This window comes from Schistocerca serialis, chromosome 2 (genome assembly GCF_023864345.2).
Source record: "Schistocerca serialis cubense isolate TAMUIC-IGC-003099 chromosome 2, iqSchSeri2.2, whole genome shotgun sequence".
NCBI lineage: Eukaryota > Metazoa > Arthropoda > Insecta > Orthoptera > Acrididae > Schistocerca > Schistocerca serialis.
Window position 1 is genome coordinate 545,377,344 of NC_064639.1, and position 13,106 is coordinate 545,390,449.

At 37.2% G+C, this 13,106-nt stretch overlaps 1 protein-coding gene across 3 annotated transcripts in view; it reads right to left on the reverse strand.

Annotated features, from left to right (window-relative positions):
- The window catches only part of LOC126457520 (peroxisome biogenesis factor 1), a 385,437-nt gene that overhangs the window by 320,186 nt on the left and 52,145 nt on the right, over positions 1 to 13,106 (reverse strand). For all 3 annotated transcript variants that reach the window (XM_050093859.1, XM_050093858.1, XM_050093860.1), the window contains 2 exons: positions 12,172 to 12,286; positions 1,735 to 2,561 (listed from right to left, as the gene is read on the reverse strand). In XM_050093859.1, coding sequence (XP_049949816.1) covers positions 1,735 to 2,561; positions 12,172 to 12,286 — 942 coding nt within the window. The remainder of the gene's footprint in view (positions 1 to 1,734; positions 2,562 to 12,171; positions 12,287 to 13,106) is intronic.

A 13,106-nucleotide genomic window follows, 5' to 3' on the forward strand; every position in this document is an offset into this window, starting at 1 on the left:
TTTGGTTACATTTTTTTCCTAATTTTTCAGACAGGTGGCAGAAAAGCTTATTTGTCTAAGAACTTTGCCATTTCTCTGCCATTTCATTAAACCACTCCAATACTGAAAAATACACATTCTCAAATGACCATTTGTACCTCATGACAATATAGTTTGTCATACTATCTTTGTTATTTCTTAAGAAATACATCAAGGTATTAGAATCTATTTGTGGAGAGAGCAATGAAACTTATTTACACAAGTTCAAAGATAGTAGGAGTTCCAACTGAATTGCTTGTAAAGAACAGATTTTTCTGCCAAAGCTGCACCAACCTCCCCATTCATTACTAGCATTCATAATGCTATATGCTCTTAGGTATGAACACTGAGCAAGAAAGATTCTAGCATATGACACATTAAGCTACAGTATCAAGTCCACTGGACAAAAAAAAAAAAAAAAAATTTGTCACCCCTGAAGAACTCATTATAAACATCATTTAATACTGTATAATTCTACTACTGGCCTTGATAACCATCTGGATTTAGTTAGCAAGGAATCCACAACATGATGCAAGTCTGGCACATCAGGTTAAGGCACTCATTGAGGATTCGATCACACAGTTCAACCAAATTGGAAGGATGCTGATGTCAGCATTTCATCCACTGTTCCATCATGTCCCACAGATGTTCTATGGGGTTTAAGTCAATTGATTTAGCATGCCAATCAAAAAATTATGTGGTGGGGGAGTGTTCAGAAAAACAGTCACATATTCTTCCAACCCATAGAACTTTGCTATTGTCTTGAAAAACATGAGTATCAATAAAATACTTATCATGCAGATGTTGACTGAAAGGCAACACCTGGAAATTCTGAATGTTTAAATGAACATGCTTGTTCATGTCAATTGTCACCTCAGTAAGCAGCCCATCTTAGGATTTATTTTTTTTTTTTTTTTAATAAAAGATTCATTTCATCGTGAACATATGTCATTTTAATATGGGCGAAAATGTGATTTGTCAGACTATACCCAGTTCTGGCAGTCAGCTACTATCCACCTTCAACGTTTTCTAGCCTACTGAAGATGCGTAGCATTACATCCCTGTGAGAGCAATGGCCTCTTGCGAGGTGACCCACTCCAAACTCTCATTGCAGTTCCTGTCACAATATTCTCCTGCTGATAGGTGGGGATGGACCTTCATCCTCTGTCTGCAGCAAATCCTGTCAGGTTTGGAAGCGATTCTGATTCACAGGCCATGAAATGCACCTCCATTCTCCCTCATTCAGTATCTTTCTCAACCACAATTCTGATGTGTTTCGTGGCCACATATGTTACACTCCTGCTTGTAGACACATTGAACAGTCCACAACAAAACACCAACAAATTCAGCAACTTCACAGACCATTTGGCCATAGGTAAGACAAAAAATGACTGTCTCTTTTTGCCACTCCTTTTGCACCCTTAGATTTACCCACATTTACATACAATGTCTGCTTGAAACATAAATATGTAACAAATCACTAATAGAGGCAGTGTATGTGCAATTGAGTGTGTGACTCAATCATTGTGCTATTGTAAAGGCTTAACAATTCATCTGTGCAAGCATACAGGGATGGTTAATTTTTTATTCAGATGCTTATTTTTGTACTTAAATAGCTGTTTTGGAAAAAACACATAAAATAAATAGCTTTTTAAGGATAAAAGTTGTGACCCTGCTGAGACATCAATGTAATAAAAAGGAAAGCCCACTACTTACCACACTGTCAATAGCAGATAAGTGAATTTCAGTAACATGTGAACTATTGTCCACAGGCAACATTTCTAGTGTAGTCCTTGACCCGGGCAAAACATTTAAAGTATGCATGACAATTTCACTGACAAATAAAGGCCTGTGAATGGTCTTCAAAGCTGTTTTTATTACACGAGTCCTTATGCTCTCAGAAGCATTTCGCACAACACACTCCAAACACACAAGTCTCACAAAGAGACAGTTTCTTGATGTTATTTTAGTACCTCCCTTGTTTTCCTCTACAGGTAAAGACAGGTTAGCATATTCTTTCACCACCTTTTGTTGGAATGGTACAACTGACAGCTTGCATATTACAGTTTCTGGATGCACTGAATCTGTTCTTGGAAAGTCTGTTTCATATACAAATACATTGTATGGCTGGAAAAACAGTTCATCCTGGTAATTCGTTTCTACCAAGTCTACACTACACTGAAGTAACTGAAGTCTATACAAGTACGTTTGATCATCTTTATACACAATGGATTTCTGTATTTTCGAATTGTTAATGGAATTCTTTGGAGTCACATCAATCACTTCCTCTTCGGCTGCAGATGCCTGGAGAAATGACCCCAGTTTTCTGACAGAGTTCCAAAGAGTAGATGCTGGTCTGAAATGTGCTGTTCCACTTTCACTACTGTCTTCAACTTCTGGTACAGAAGAAATACCACTACTTGATCCTAAAGATGGTTGTGTCTCCTGCACTTGAGAAGAGAGAGACTGGCTTGGAATGTCATTAACAATTACTTCAGTGAAATTTTCCACATAACCAACTTCATAAGAAGGTTCCAGAGAATCTGAAACATAAAAGAAAGTTGTATTCTTCTTTTACTGTAATATGATTGCAAAGGTATTTTATTTTCATTAAATACATTTACAGTGTCACTATTTTCATTATTTTCGAATTTAATGTAATAATGTACTTTCATTTTTTAATATTTAAATGATGCTATGTTTGTTTTAACTGTAACATTTTAGTGTGCTAAGCAGTTTTCGGTTTTGTGCCATTTTCTAGCATCCACAAAGACATAATACAACATGAAGATCTGATGTCATATTATTCCATAATATATTCATATGTTACTCCACAGACATTGGGTCTTTACGTTGTTGTAATCTTTGCATCTTTGTGGATACTTGAAAATGGCACAAAACCCAAATTTACAATACAGCAATAAAAAAGTTACAGCTAAAAGGAAATGTGACCTCATTTAAACAATTTATAGGGGCTGTGGATCCATATTACAAGAAATCATATACTATCGTGAGTCTCAAACAATTAAAAGCATTACACCCAAACTGGATTATCCTGTGTACACTGCCCTATTTAGTTCACTTTTTTTATCAGAGTTTTTCTTGACTTACTTCCAAATTATATTCATATGAAGAGGATTGAATGTAGTCTCTTCTGCATGTTACAACTGAATTCACTGGACTCTAAATTCAAATGTGCTACATAAATCTAACTGATATTTTGTAAGTGACACATTAATCTTCACATATTTTATTATTCACCTTTTTTCTCTGCAGTAGAACATTCATCTTCAATTCCCAGCATTCTGTCACTGTTCTTAACAAATGCAGCATTAATTTGTAAAATTAACATTTACAATAGGTTTGGAATATACAAATATCAAATGATAAGACTGAAATTTTGAAAAAAATTATAATGAAGCGCATTCCTTTCATCTAAAACCCATAAACGAGAGTTTTAATTCAATGTTTACTTCACATCGCAATACAGAGCAACTCCAAAAAGGCTCAGTTTGTAACATGTGAAATTTTATATATGACATTATTTAAATGGGAAGCAGAATTACACTGTCAGTTTTTCCTATGCAGAGGCAGAAACAGCATCTTCAAATTTCATTGTCTTGTCCTCAATTGCTCACATTTATCTCTTCATAGACTTGTAGGAGACACTTTTTCAGAATTTTGCTATGGCATTCACTGCGTGTATTCCTTCCATTCTGTTTTATTCCACAAACAGTGCACACTGAACTCTGCCCTTACTGATCAGCAGAATTTTGTTTAAGATGCTTCCATTTATTTGACATTTTCCCCCGTTTATAGCTAAATGCTTTGATTGCTATAACAATGTAAGAGCTTCCATTATATAAAAATTTTTATTAAAGTATGTTTGATCATTATTCCTTAGTGATGTTACAAGCAATCATGTCAAAGATTGATTACTTATTGTCATGGTGATAAGCTATTGTACATATGACACTTGTTTACACTGTTACCCTGTCTATGTTCAAGTTTTATCTAACAGCAATATTTTCTAAGAAATCCATCACACAGAAATTTTCAAACAGCCTGCTCAACTTAGTTGACAAAGCCTGTGGGCTGATGAACATTTAGTACAGTGGTGGCATATTTCTGGTTACCAGTTTCTATATCAAAGACGGTACTGCTTCCTTTCGCCCAGTAAGTACAGTCACTTTCAATTACTTTAATCAGACTTTTTGGATATATTTCTAGCCACATTTCTGTTTTTCTTAACATGTTCCCACCCACACAACCCCTTTTTTCACAATAATTTCTGAATCTTTTGTACTGTCTGTTTTACAATAAAAACTGAAAGTCATGCCATTTTCATGAAATGAGACAGAACTTTCATTATGGAACATTCTTCAGGTATTTTACATCTTTTACAGCCCACGTGAAGCAGACGTACAATTTTAAACTTAAAAACATGCTGCTGTATTTAATCACTTCTACGTGTGTGCTGCCCAATCTAGCAGCCACCCACCAGTCTCACCTTTGTCTTTCCCAGGATCTGTGCTTGGGGCAGAGGGGATCTCATATTACATTTGTGGGGGAACGAATCACAATTTCTTATACAATAAAAGTCAAAACCAAGCATACTAAAAAACCACTTCATAACAAGAGACTTACTACCTATAATTTTCTTAACTGAGAATGTATAATTGGTATGAGATTTGTACACATTTTAAGTTGTCGGAATGGTAACATTTAGTTTCATGTGCAAACTTTCTATATTTACATTTCAGCAGTTTTTTACACACTGTTAACATGACGAAAAATATGAACAAGTGGAGGTACAAAGCTGTTTAGGACCTAAAGCCATCTGCCATACGAGAATAACAACAAATGGTTCTGAATGCTCTTGTAACCAGTGAATATGCATTACATGTTCTGACTTCAAATTGGTATTGGACTGAGACATCTGTCTACATGGTGAGTCATGATTCAAAGTTAGGATTGCGAAGATCATATTTTTTCCTAAGGGAGGAAAGAGTGGAAAAGAGGGTGGCAGCTGCTCTGTCCCACCCCGTGCTGGGAGTGGCCTTGCCTTTACCAATGTCTCATCTTGCTCGGGTATTTCACAATTTTGTGTAAATTAAATGGCCCATCTTGGATTACTTTTCCATGATGCACACCATATTATTCAGAGAACTCCAAAGCAAGACCTGAAGACTGGTAAAATTTCTGTCACCTGATCACAATAGTATGCTGATCTTAAGATGATAAAGCAACAAAGCTCAAATATCTCACAGAATGATTAACAGTATATCATTCACTGTAATTTACAAATACATTAATTTTAGAAAGTTATTAACACATCTGTTAAAAGTTACATGCTTGGTGTGTGATGGCAGTTTGTTTCTACATTTGTGTCAGTGTACCATATGCTATCTGGTTTTAATAACTGACAAGTACTGTCAACCCTAGTTCTGACCTTTGGTTCACAGTGTCCTGACAAATTATTTGTTTCACTATTTTCAAAGGTTGTCATCTTACTCTTCAATGATTTAGAATCATACAGTTCATGCAATTCAAGGTGAGAAATAGTGATTTTTACACAATTTTGTTAGAAGCATCATCATTTTTTACGCAGTTTACAAGTGATTCAGATTTCATTCATTTGTTATACTCTTCTTGTCTTTGGATTCTTGTTTCTTTCTCTGGAGGTAGATTATATAGTATTTTTCTTTTATGATGTTGAAACTGATAGCCTCTTCTTTTTGGTCGCCAATGATACTGCAGCACTGACAACTTTTTTGTTTTGTTTTTTGTTTGTGCATTTATTTTACCCAACAAGATCAGGGTCTACAATCCCTCTTATACATCTAAGAAGACATCTTTAGTGAGTTAACACTAGAATATGAACAGTAGATGAGCAATACATATTGATGATAACAACAACAACAACTAAAGATATAATAATCTCTGCAATATGTTCACTGCAAGATTAGTACATAATAATAATAATAATAATAATAATAATAATTATTATTATTATTATTATTATTATTATTATTATTATTATTATTATTATTATTATTATTATTATTATAGATATCATAATGAATGCACAGTATTTCATAAACATCAGTCTTACTAACAATGTGTTAGCTATTTTTCATATAAGTAGTGTATGGCAGCAGTACTGTAAAGACCCAAGTCTAGCTAATGGGCTCAGTGCCATAAAGCAGGCCCCCTTGCAGCTATATATTGACCCAGAGTTATCCCATAGCTCTCACCAAGTGTCACCATCTGCCTTTTGAGGTGATTACTAAAACTACAAAGCACTTTGGCATGCAGTTTACACAATATTAGCAGCTATAACACCAGAACAGTCTTGCTCTGGGACGTATAAATACTGTCTGTCTGGCCGGGCTGATCTTCAGTTGGATCAGAAGTCACTGATTTATCAACTGTCATCATGATGGCCTCTGCCACAAGGTCAGTGTTGCTCTGCCATCGCCCTGACAAGACCAACTGATAAGAAAGTGCAGCTGCTGTCAGAAGGGCTGAGGGTTGACTTCCAAGGCCCTCCCTGCCATTGAAAATCCAGCCAGATGTAAGTCTGGGGTTCTTATCCGGATGCCTCCACTGCCCCATACTGGCAGCCAGTTGGCCTCGCATATTGCCAAGTCGACCGCGCCAGCTGGGCTTAACGCAATCATTATGGCCAGCAGGAATGCTGCAATTAATCAGGAGCAAGTCAACATGCTGGGGACCAGTGATGTGTGTAAGTTCAAGGGCACTACCTCTACTGTATCAATACACAGAAATTGTGGGTTGATGCCAGGCTGCAGATGAGGGCATGTACCTGTAGCTGCCTTAAGCTTCTTGGTGCAATAAAGAGTTTGTCTTGCTGCAGCCACATTACTCTTCCAAAAGTCTCTGATGGTTCTCACCAATAAATCAAATTCACAACCCCCAAGTGGGAGAGCCCAGCACCATCCTGACAACTAGAAGAATGGCTCTACAACCACTTGTAGAAGTCATTGCACACCAAGTCTCTACACTCCAGAAGGAATCAAATATGTATAAGAAGTTGACTCATCAGGGGAAAAGTGACAAATACACATCCAGTCACATTAATGTGACCACTACCCATGTTCAACATTAACTAGCAATAACCACTCACAGACAGCAGGTGGCAGCACTAGCAGTGGAGTGTTTATAAGTGTGTTCACATGACAGGGAAAATAGTGCAGTCATTGTCATAATGTGGAAACAGAGTGATTTGCCTGACATCCAAAACAGCATGACCATTGGCTTTTAGGCAAAGGGTGAAAGTATTTCTGAAACAGCTAAGTTTGTAAACTTTCATGCACCACTATGGTTAAAGTAAACCATGCATGACAAAATAGCACTATCCAAAACCGGTGCTGAGGCAAATGGGGTGCCCCACAGGCCAGAGATCACAGGAGTACATGACGGCTGCAGAGATGTTTATGGGCAAATAGACATGCAACTGTTCAGCAACCAATTGCCCAAAAGAACCAAGGGGCTACAAACAGTGTCTCCTCAATGACCACTCAGAGAACATTACTGCCTCTACAGCAGGCATATGATTAATGCACCCAAGATCACTGCTGTTCGCTAGCAACAAAGGCTGAAATTTGAACACCAGTACCATAACTGAATTTCCACAGAGTGGCAAATAAGTGGCCTTTTCAGATTAATCACATTTTATGCTCCGTCTGCATCAGACGTCTGAAAGCAAACACCCTCCAACAATCTTCAGAAGGGTCCAGAGGAGAATGTTTTTGTGGCATTCCCTGGGGACCTTATCATTCCGGACAACCAAATGGATCAACACAAGTACGCATATACCCTTGGGCACCATGTCAACACCTACATGCAGTTTGTTCTTCCTCGGCACGATGGCATCTACTGTCAGGAAAATGCAACATGTCACATAGCTCACAGTGTACATGCATGGTTTGAAGAGCACCAGGATGAGTTTATTGTACTCTCCTGCCCTCCCCCCCCCTCCCCCCCCCCCAAATCTCCCAGAAATAAATTGGATTGAGAATCTGGGGACCACCTTGAGTGGACTGTTTGCATCCTAGATCCTCAACCAAGCACAGACGGCCATGACACTGGAGGTGACATGGGTCCACATCCCTGTCTCTTCCTGCATGTCTCAAAGCAATCTGTGGTGCAAAAGGTGGTTATTCAGGCTTTTGACAGGTGGTCACAAATGTAAGTAGTCATTGCTTCACATCTGTTTATGGCATACAATCAGTTTATTTTGAAACTCTTCCACTTGCCCATGTTTCCATAAGAAACAACAATAAGGCATTGTGAGTCTGCCTTGATGCAAAACACTTGTTTTTATTTATTTTATTTTCTTTCCCTGACTTGTTTCAGTCACAATGTCACCATCATCAGTGGTTTTTTTTCCTTTGTTCTAAAATGTGCAAAAATATTGTAGTTATAAATATTATAAAAACTTTTAATTTTTGCACAAGGTGAACCCCAATCCAAAATTCTTGTTCACAGCATGTTTGACATCATCCGACATTTTGATTAATGCAGTTGTTGTATTATGGTGTTTACAGAAGCCTGATTGATATATATCACGGGTGTTTTACATTTTAAAATAGTCTAACAGCCGGTGACAAAAATGTACTCCAAGGCTTTATGTACTGTGATAAATGTATTTCTCAGCCTATCATCACCTGGTGATTTTGAATTATCATTCTTGGATATTGATTAATTCCACTCAGTGTGACAGGCATCATGCATTAGAAACTGAAGATGTCAAAAAAACTGGAACAATAATGGTAGTAGCAGTACAGATTATACCTACACTGACTCCCATTATTACCTACTGCCTCAGAACAGAGTATATGCTTTTCACAGAGCACGAGTAGAAACATGTTTTACGAAAGATACATCCATCGCAGTGATCCTAGCTTGTGGTTGGTAATTTATCACAACTTGAGAGCCAACTGTTGTTGAGAAGAAAAAAAATCATTTAATTCATGTGTCAAGGCTTGAAAAATAGCATTGAGTTTTGCATTATATATGTCAAATATGCACAGTTTCTTCCACATTAGAATAGCATTCAACTTGCTGCATATAGTGAGTGTGTCTAATTTTGGCAGTGCACATATTTTGCTTTGATTTGTTCTGCAGCTTCCTACATATTTCGTAATGTCTAGGGCTTGCTACTATAACACTATGAAGACAGCAATCAACAAATGTCAAACTGTCATGAAATGTACTATGCACTCTGATGTGCATAAGATCAGCAGTTCAGTGTAACCACATAAAGTAGGTAAGAATAATGCCATCTACATTGTGTGAACAAGGGAACATTACACTGCAGGTTTTACATTCAGAACTTGTGTTTGAATGGCAGTTATTTGTGAGCCAATTGTGTTACATCTCATGTAATAAGGGGAATGTCTATTATCATGTGCCAGAGTTCAATAGTAGCACGAATGTGGCCTATTGAGACAGCAATTTATCGATCTACGATATTGCTACTCAGTAGTTGGTTGGGATTGCACAGCTGTCATGTGAATATGTGGTTGGGATCGCACAGCTGTCGTGTGAATATGTAATCGATGGGTTAAAGAGAGCTATACTCAACTCTACGCAGGATCTCAGCAGCTCCACAAGACTTGAACCAAAGAGGACTTCTGAACCCAAATGTCTCAGGTCTGCATATAGCATCACAATGGACGTACCTGTGTGTGGAGGCTGCAAAGAGTGCACATTGCCAAACTGAACTTGCCATTGTTATATGGGTCCAGCATCTGCCATGATGTTATGGGGTGCCATGATCATCCATTGCTCACATAGCTAGTAATTTGAGCAACATGTTACATTTCTGAGGTGTAAAGGACTTAAAGAGGAAGGAACACACAGCAAATGTTGTGGGTAAGGATAACCAAAGACAGTGCATTATTGGCAGGACACTTAGAAAATGTAACAGATCTACTAAGGAGACTGCCTACACTACGCTTGTCTGTCCTCTTTTAGAATACTGCTATGGGATGTGGGATCCTTACCAGATAGGACTGACAGAGTACATTGAAAAAGTTCAAAGAAGGGCAGCATCTTTTGTATTATTGCAAAAGATGAGAGAGAGTGTCACTGAAATTATACAGGATTTGGGCTGGACATCATTAAAAGAAAGGCGTTTTTCGTTGCGATGGAATCTTCTCACAAAATTCCAATCACCAACTTTCTCCTCTGAATGCAAAAATATTTTGTTGACATCAACTTACATAGGGAGAAACAATTACCACAATAAAATAAGGGAAATCAGAGCTTGTACGGAAAGATATAGGTGTTCATTCTTTCCACGCACTATACAAGATTGGAATAACAGAGAATTGTGAAGGTGGTTCGATGAACCCTCTGCCAGGCACTTAAATGTGATTTATAGAATATCCATGTAGATGCAGATGTAGATCTGGTCATGGGTTTCTGAAAGACTGGCACACCACCAATCCCCAGCCTACACTATTGACGAAGGCTGGTAGGGAGTTGCAGCAATACTGAATGACAAGCCGGTATAGGTCATCCAAGTTCAGATAGACTCATCTATTGTTACTGCTGTCAGAGATCACAGCTCTGTCAACTAAATTTCACTCTCTTCATCCACAATTACCTGCTCATATTGTGACACTAGTAAGGACAAGGTTGACTCAAAAGATGACAGAACACAGATTTCAGGCAGTTTATGGATTATTTACTATTAAAAACAGTCTTGATCAAGATTTATTTATTAAGGTAACTGGTTTCGACCACTACTGTGGTCATCTTCAGACCACTGAGTAGGAACCTCTTTCTGCTGGAGAATCACTAGTGATTCTCTCAATGGTCTGAAGATGACCACAGTAGTGGTCGAAAACGGTCACCTTAGTAAATAAATCGAGATCAAGACTGTTTTTAATAGTAAATACTTGTAACTCATTGATCACTGCTACTCCAATAATGTATTCAAAAGTAATTAGTTTATGGATTACTCCATTTAAAAATTTCTGATTATATACATTTATTTATAGAAACAAGAATTATTCTTCTCGTTCAACATTGACATCCACTGTACTTAGTATCTCTGATTTTAGATAAGAATGAACACAAGTGCACACAATGCCCTCATGATGAGTTACAGTATGTGAATAACCATTCTAAGTGAATCATCCACGAGATGAACAGAGTATGAGGAGGTGCTTGGTTTTTAACTGTCTGCCGCAAGAATTACTTGGAACTTCAGAACAGATCAAAAAACTTGTCAAAATGAGCCATTAATGACTGCACATTGGAGTGAGCACTATGCAAGCTCAATGAGTATGTTCTATTGTGGCCACTAAAATCGCATTCTTCCATGGAAAAGTGTGTAAACAATAGAATAGAAATTGTATACACAAATGTGTACTAGCAAGGAAATTGAGCAGCTAGTCAGAGATATCTGCTAGTGATGTAATTATATTTTCTTTGAGACATATTGAGCCTCAACTCTGAAATTAATCAAATGTTCAGCTTAATTTATTGGAGTCTGAATTTGAACCTCACTTTTCAGATAGTTTCAATCGTGAAATGTTTGAAAAGCAAAATACAATGCCATTATAATTAAAGTTTCACTAGACTATACACTTAGTGTGCATTTTCTGTATCAGAAAATCCACAATTACAGCATGGATACCAAATTTTTATTACAGGATATCACAATTATTTCATATTCTAACAAAATGTGCTAATCATTATTTCTTCTTACTTAACAGACACTAACATACAAACAATCAGTAAGAATTGCAACAATTTCTTGAAAAAATTATTTCTTCCAATTGAGAGACCATCTGTAGCATGGACGCAATAGGTAATTGGTCAGTGTGTGTACTCACCTTACACCACTGCAAGTAATGTTTCCTTTTTCTACATTAATTAGCATAATCAGATGTTGCTGTCATCAGTATATTTATTATACTGGAAGTATACTTCTAATGGATTTTTATTTAAGTGTCTTGGTTTCACAGTTGAGTATTTTTGGCTCATATATTTCTATTTCTAGCACACATTATATGTCTTCAAATTGATCATATACTTTTACTATATAACAATAATGATACTGTACCTATTTAAAAAATCAAATAAAAATAATATAATAATTTTGTCTCTCACCAATTCGAAGGGAGATGTGAACATTTTTTGACACCCAAGCCACAAAAAGTTCATTTTGAAATACAATACGAATTTGGTTTAGAAGTGTAGACTGCAGTTTAACACTGTTAGACTCCTGGAAAAAAGATAGTGCAATGGAGTAAATTACTTTGGTTTCACACAAAATTCAATAATACATAGCTACATAAAAAAATACACATGGAGAAAATAAAATATGATTAGAAAATATTGACAAACAGCATCGGTACAGGTTGTTACCTCATGAACCTATTACAGAAATGGCTTTTGGCCTATGGAAATAAATGATGCAATGGTCAACAGAAATCATAATGAAACTGGATAGATAAGAAATCTACTCAGAAAGAGGCAGCAGGAGAACATATGTACAAAAAAGGTTTGACTGATGCAAACTTATGGAGGCAGTGGCTCCTTCTTGCAGCAGAAAGGTTGAAGTGGAAAGAGTGGTAAAAGGAAAGGAACAGGATAGGTTTAGGAGAAGGTGTAGAGTTCGGAGAAGCCACCCAGAACTGCAGATCAGAGGAGATTTACTGGATGGCATGAAAAGAAAAGACTGATTGTTGAGGACTGCAATGGATGAGAGGTGAAAACCTGAGAGCTTAAAGTTGGATGGCGGGGTAACATGCAAGACAGAGATAGCGACTAAAACATCATGCACAAGTTAATAAGGGTAAAAAGGTAAGCGCATCGTATGAAACAGGATTGGATGCGATGGCCCGGGAAATCTGCTTTTCAGCGAAGCTGATACTGCTGATCCCTCCAGAACATAATTCAGAGCACACCACTTGCCACTAGTCTTGAATGTATTAATCAGCTACTTCGACAAGGCCATGACATCTTAAAACCGTGACCTGAAATGAGATCTATTATGTCCGAGATTCTGCCCACCACACCTTGAACAGCTTTTCATCATCCCC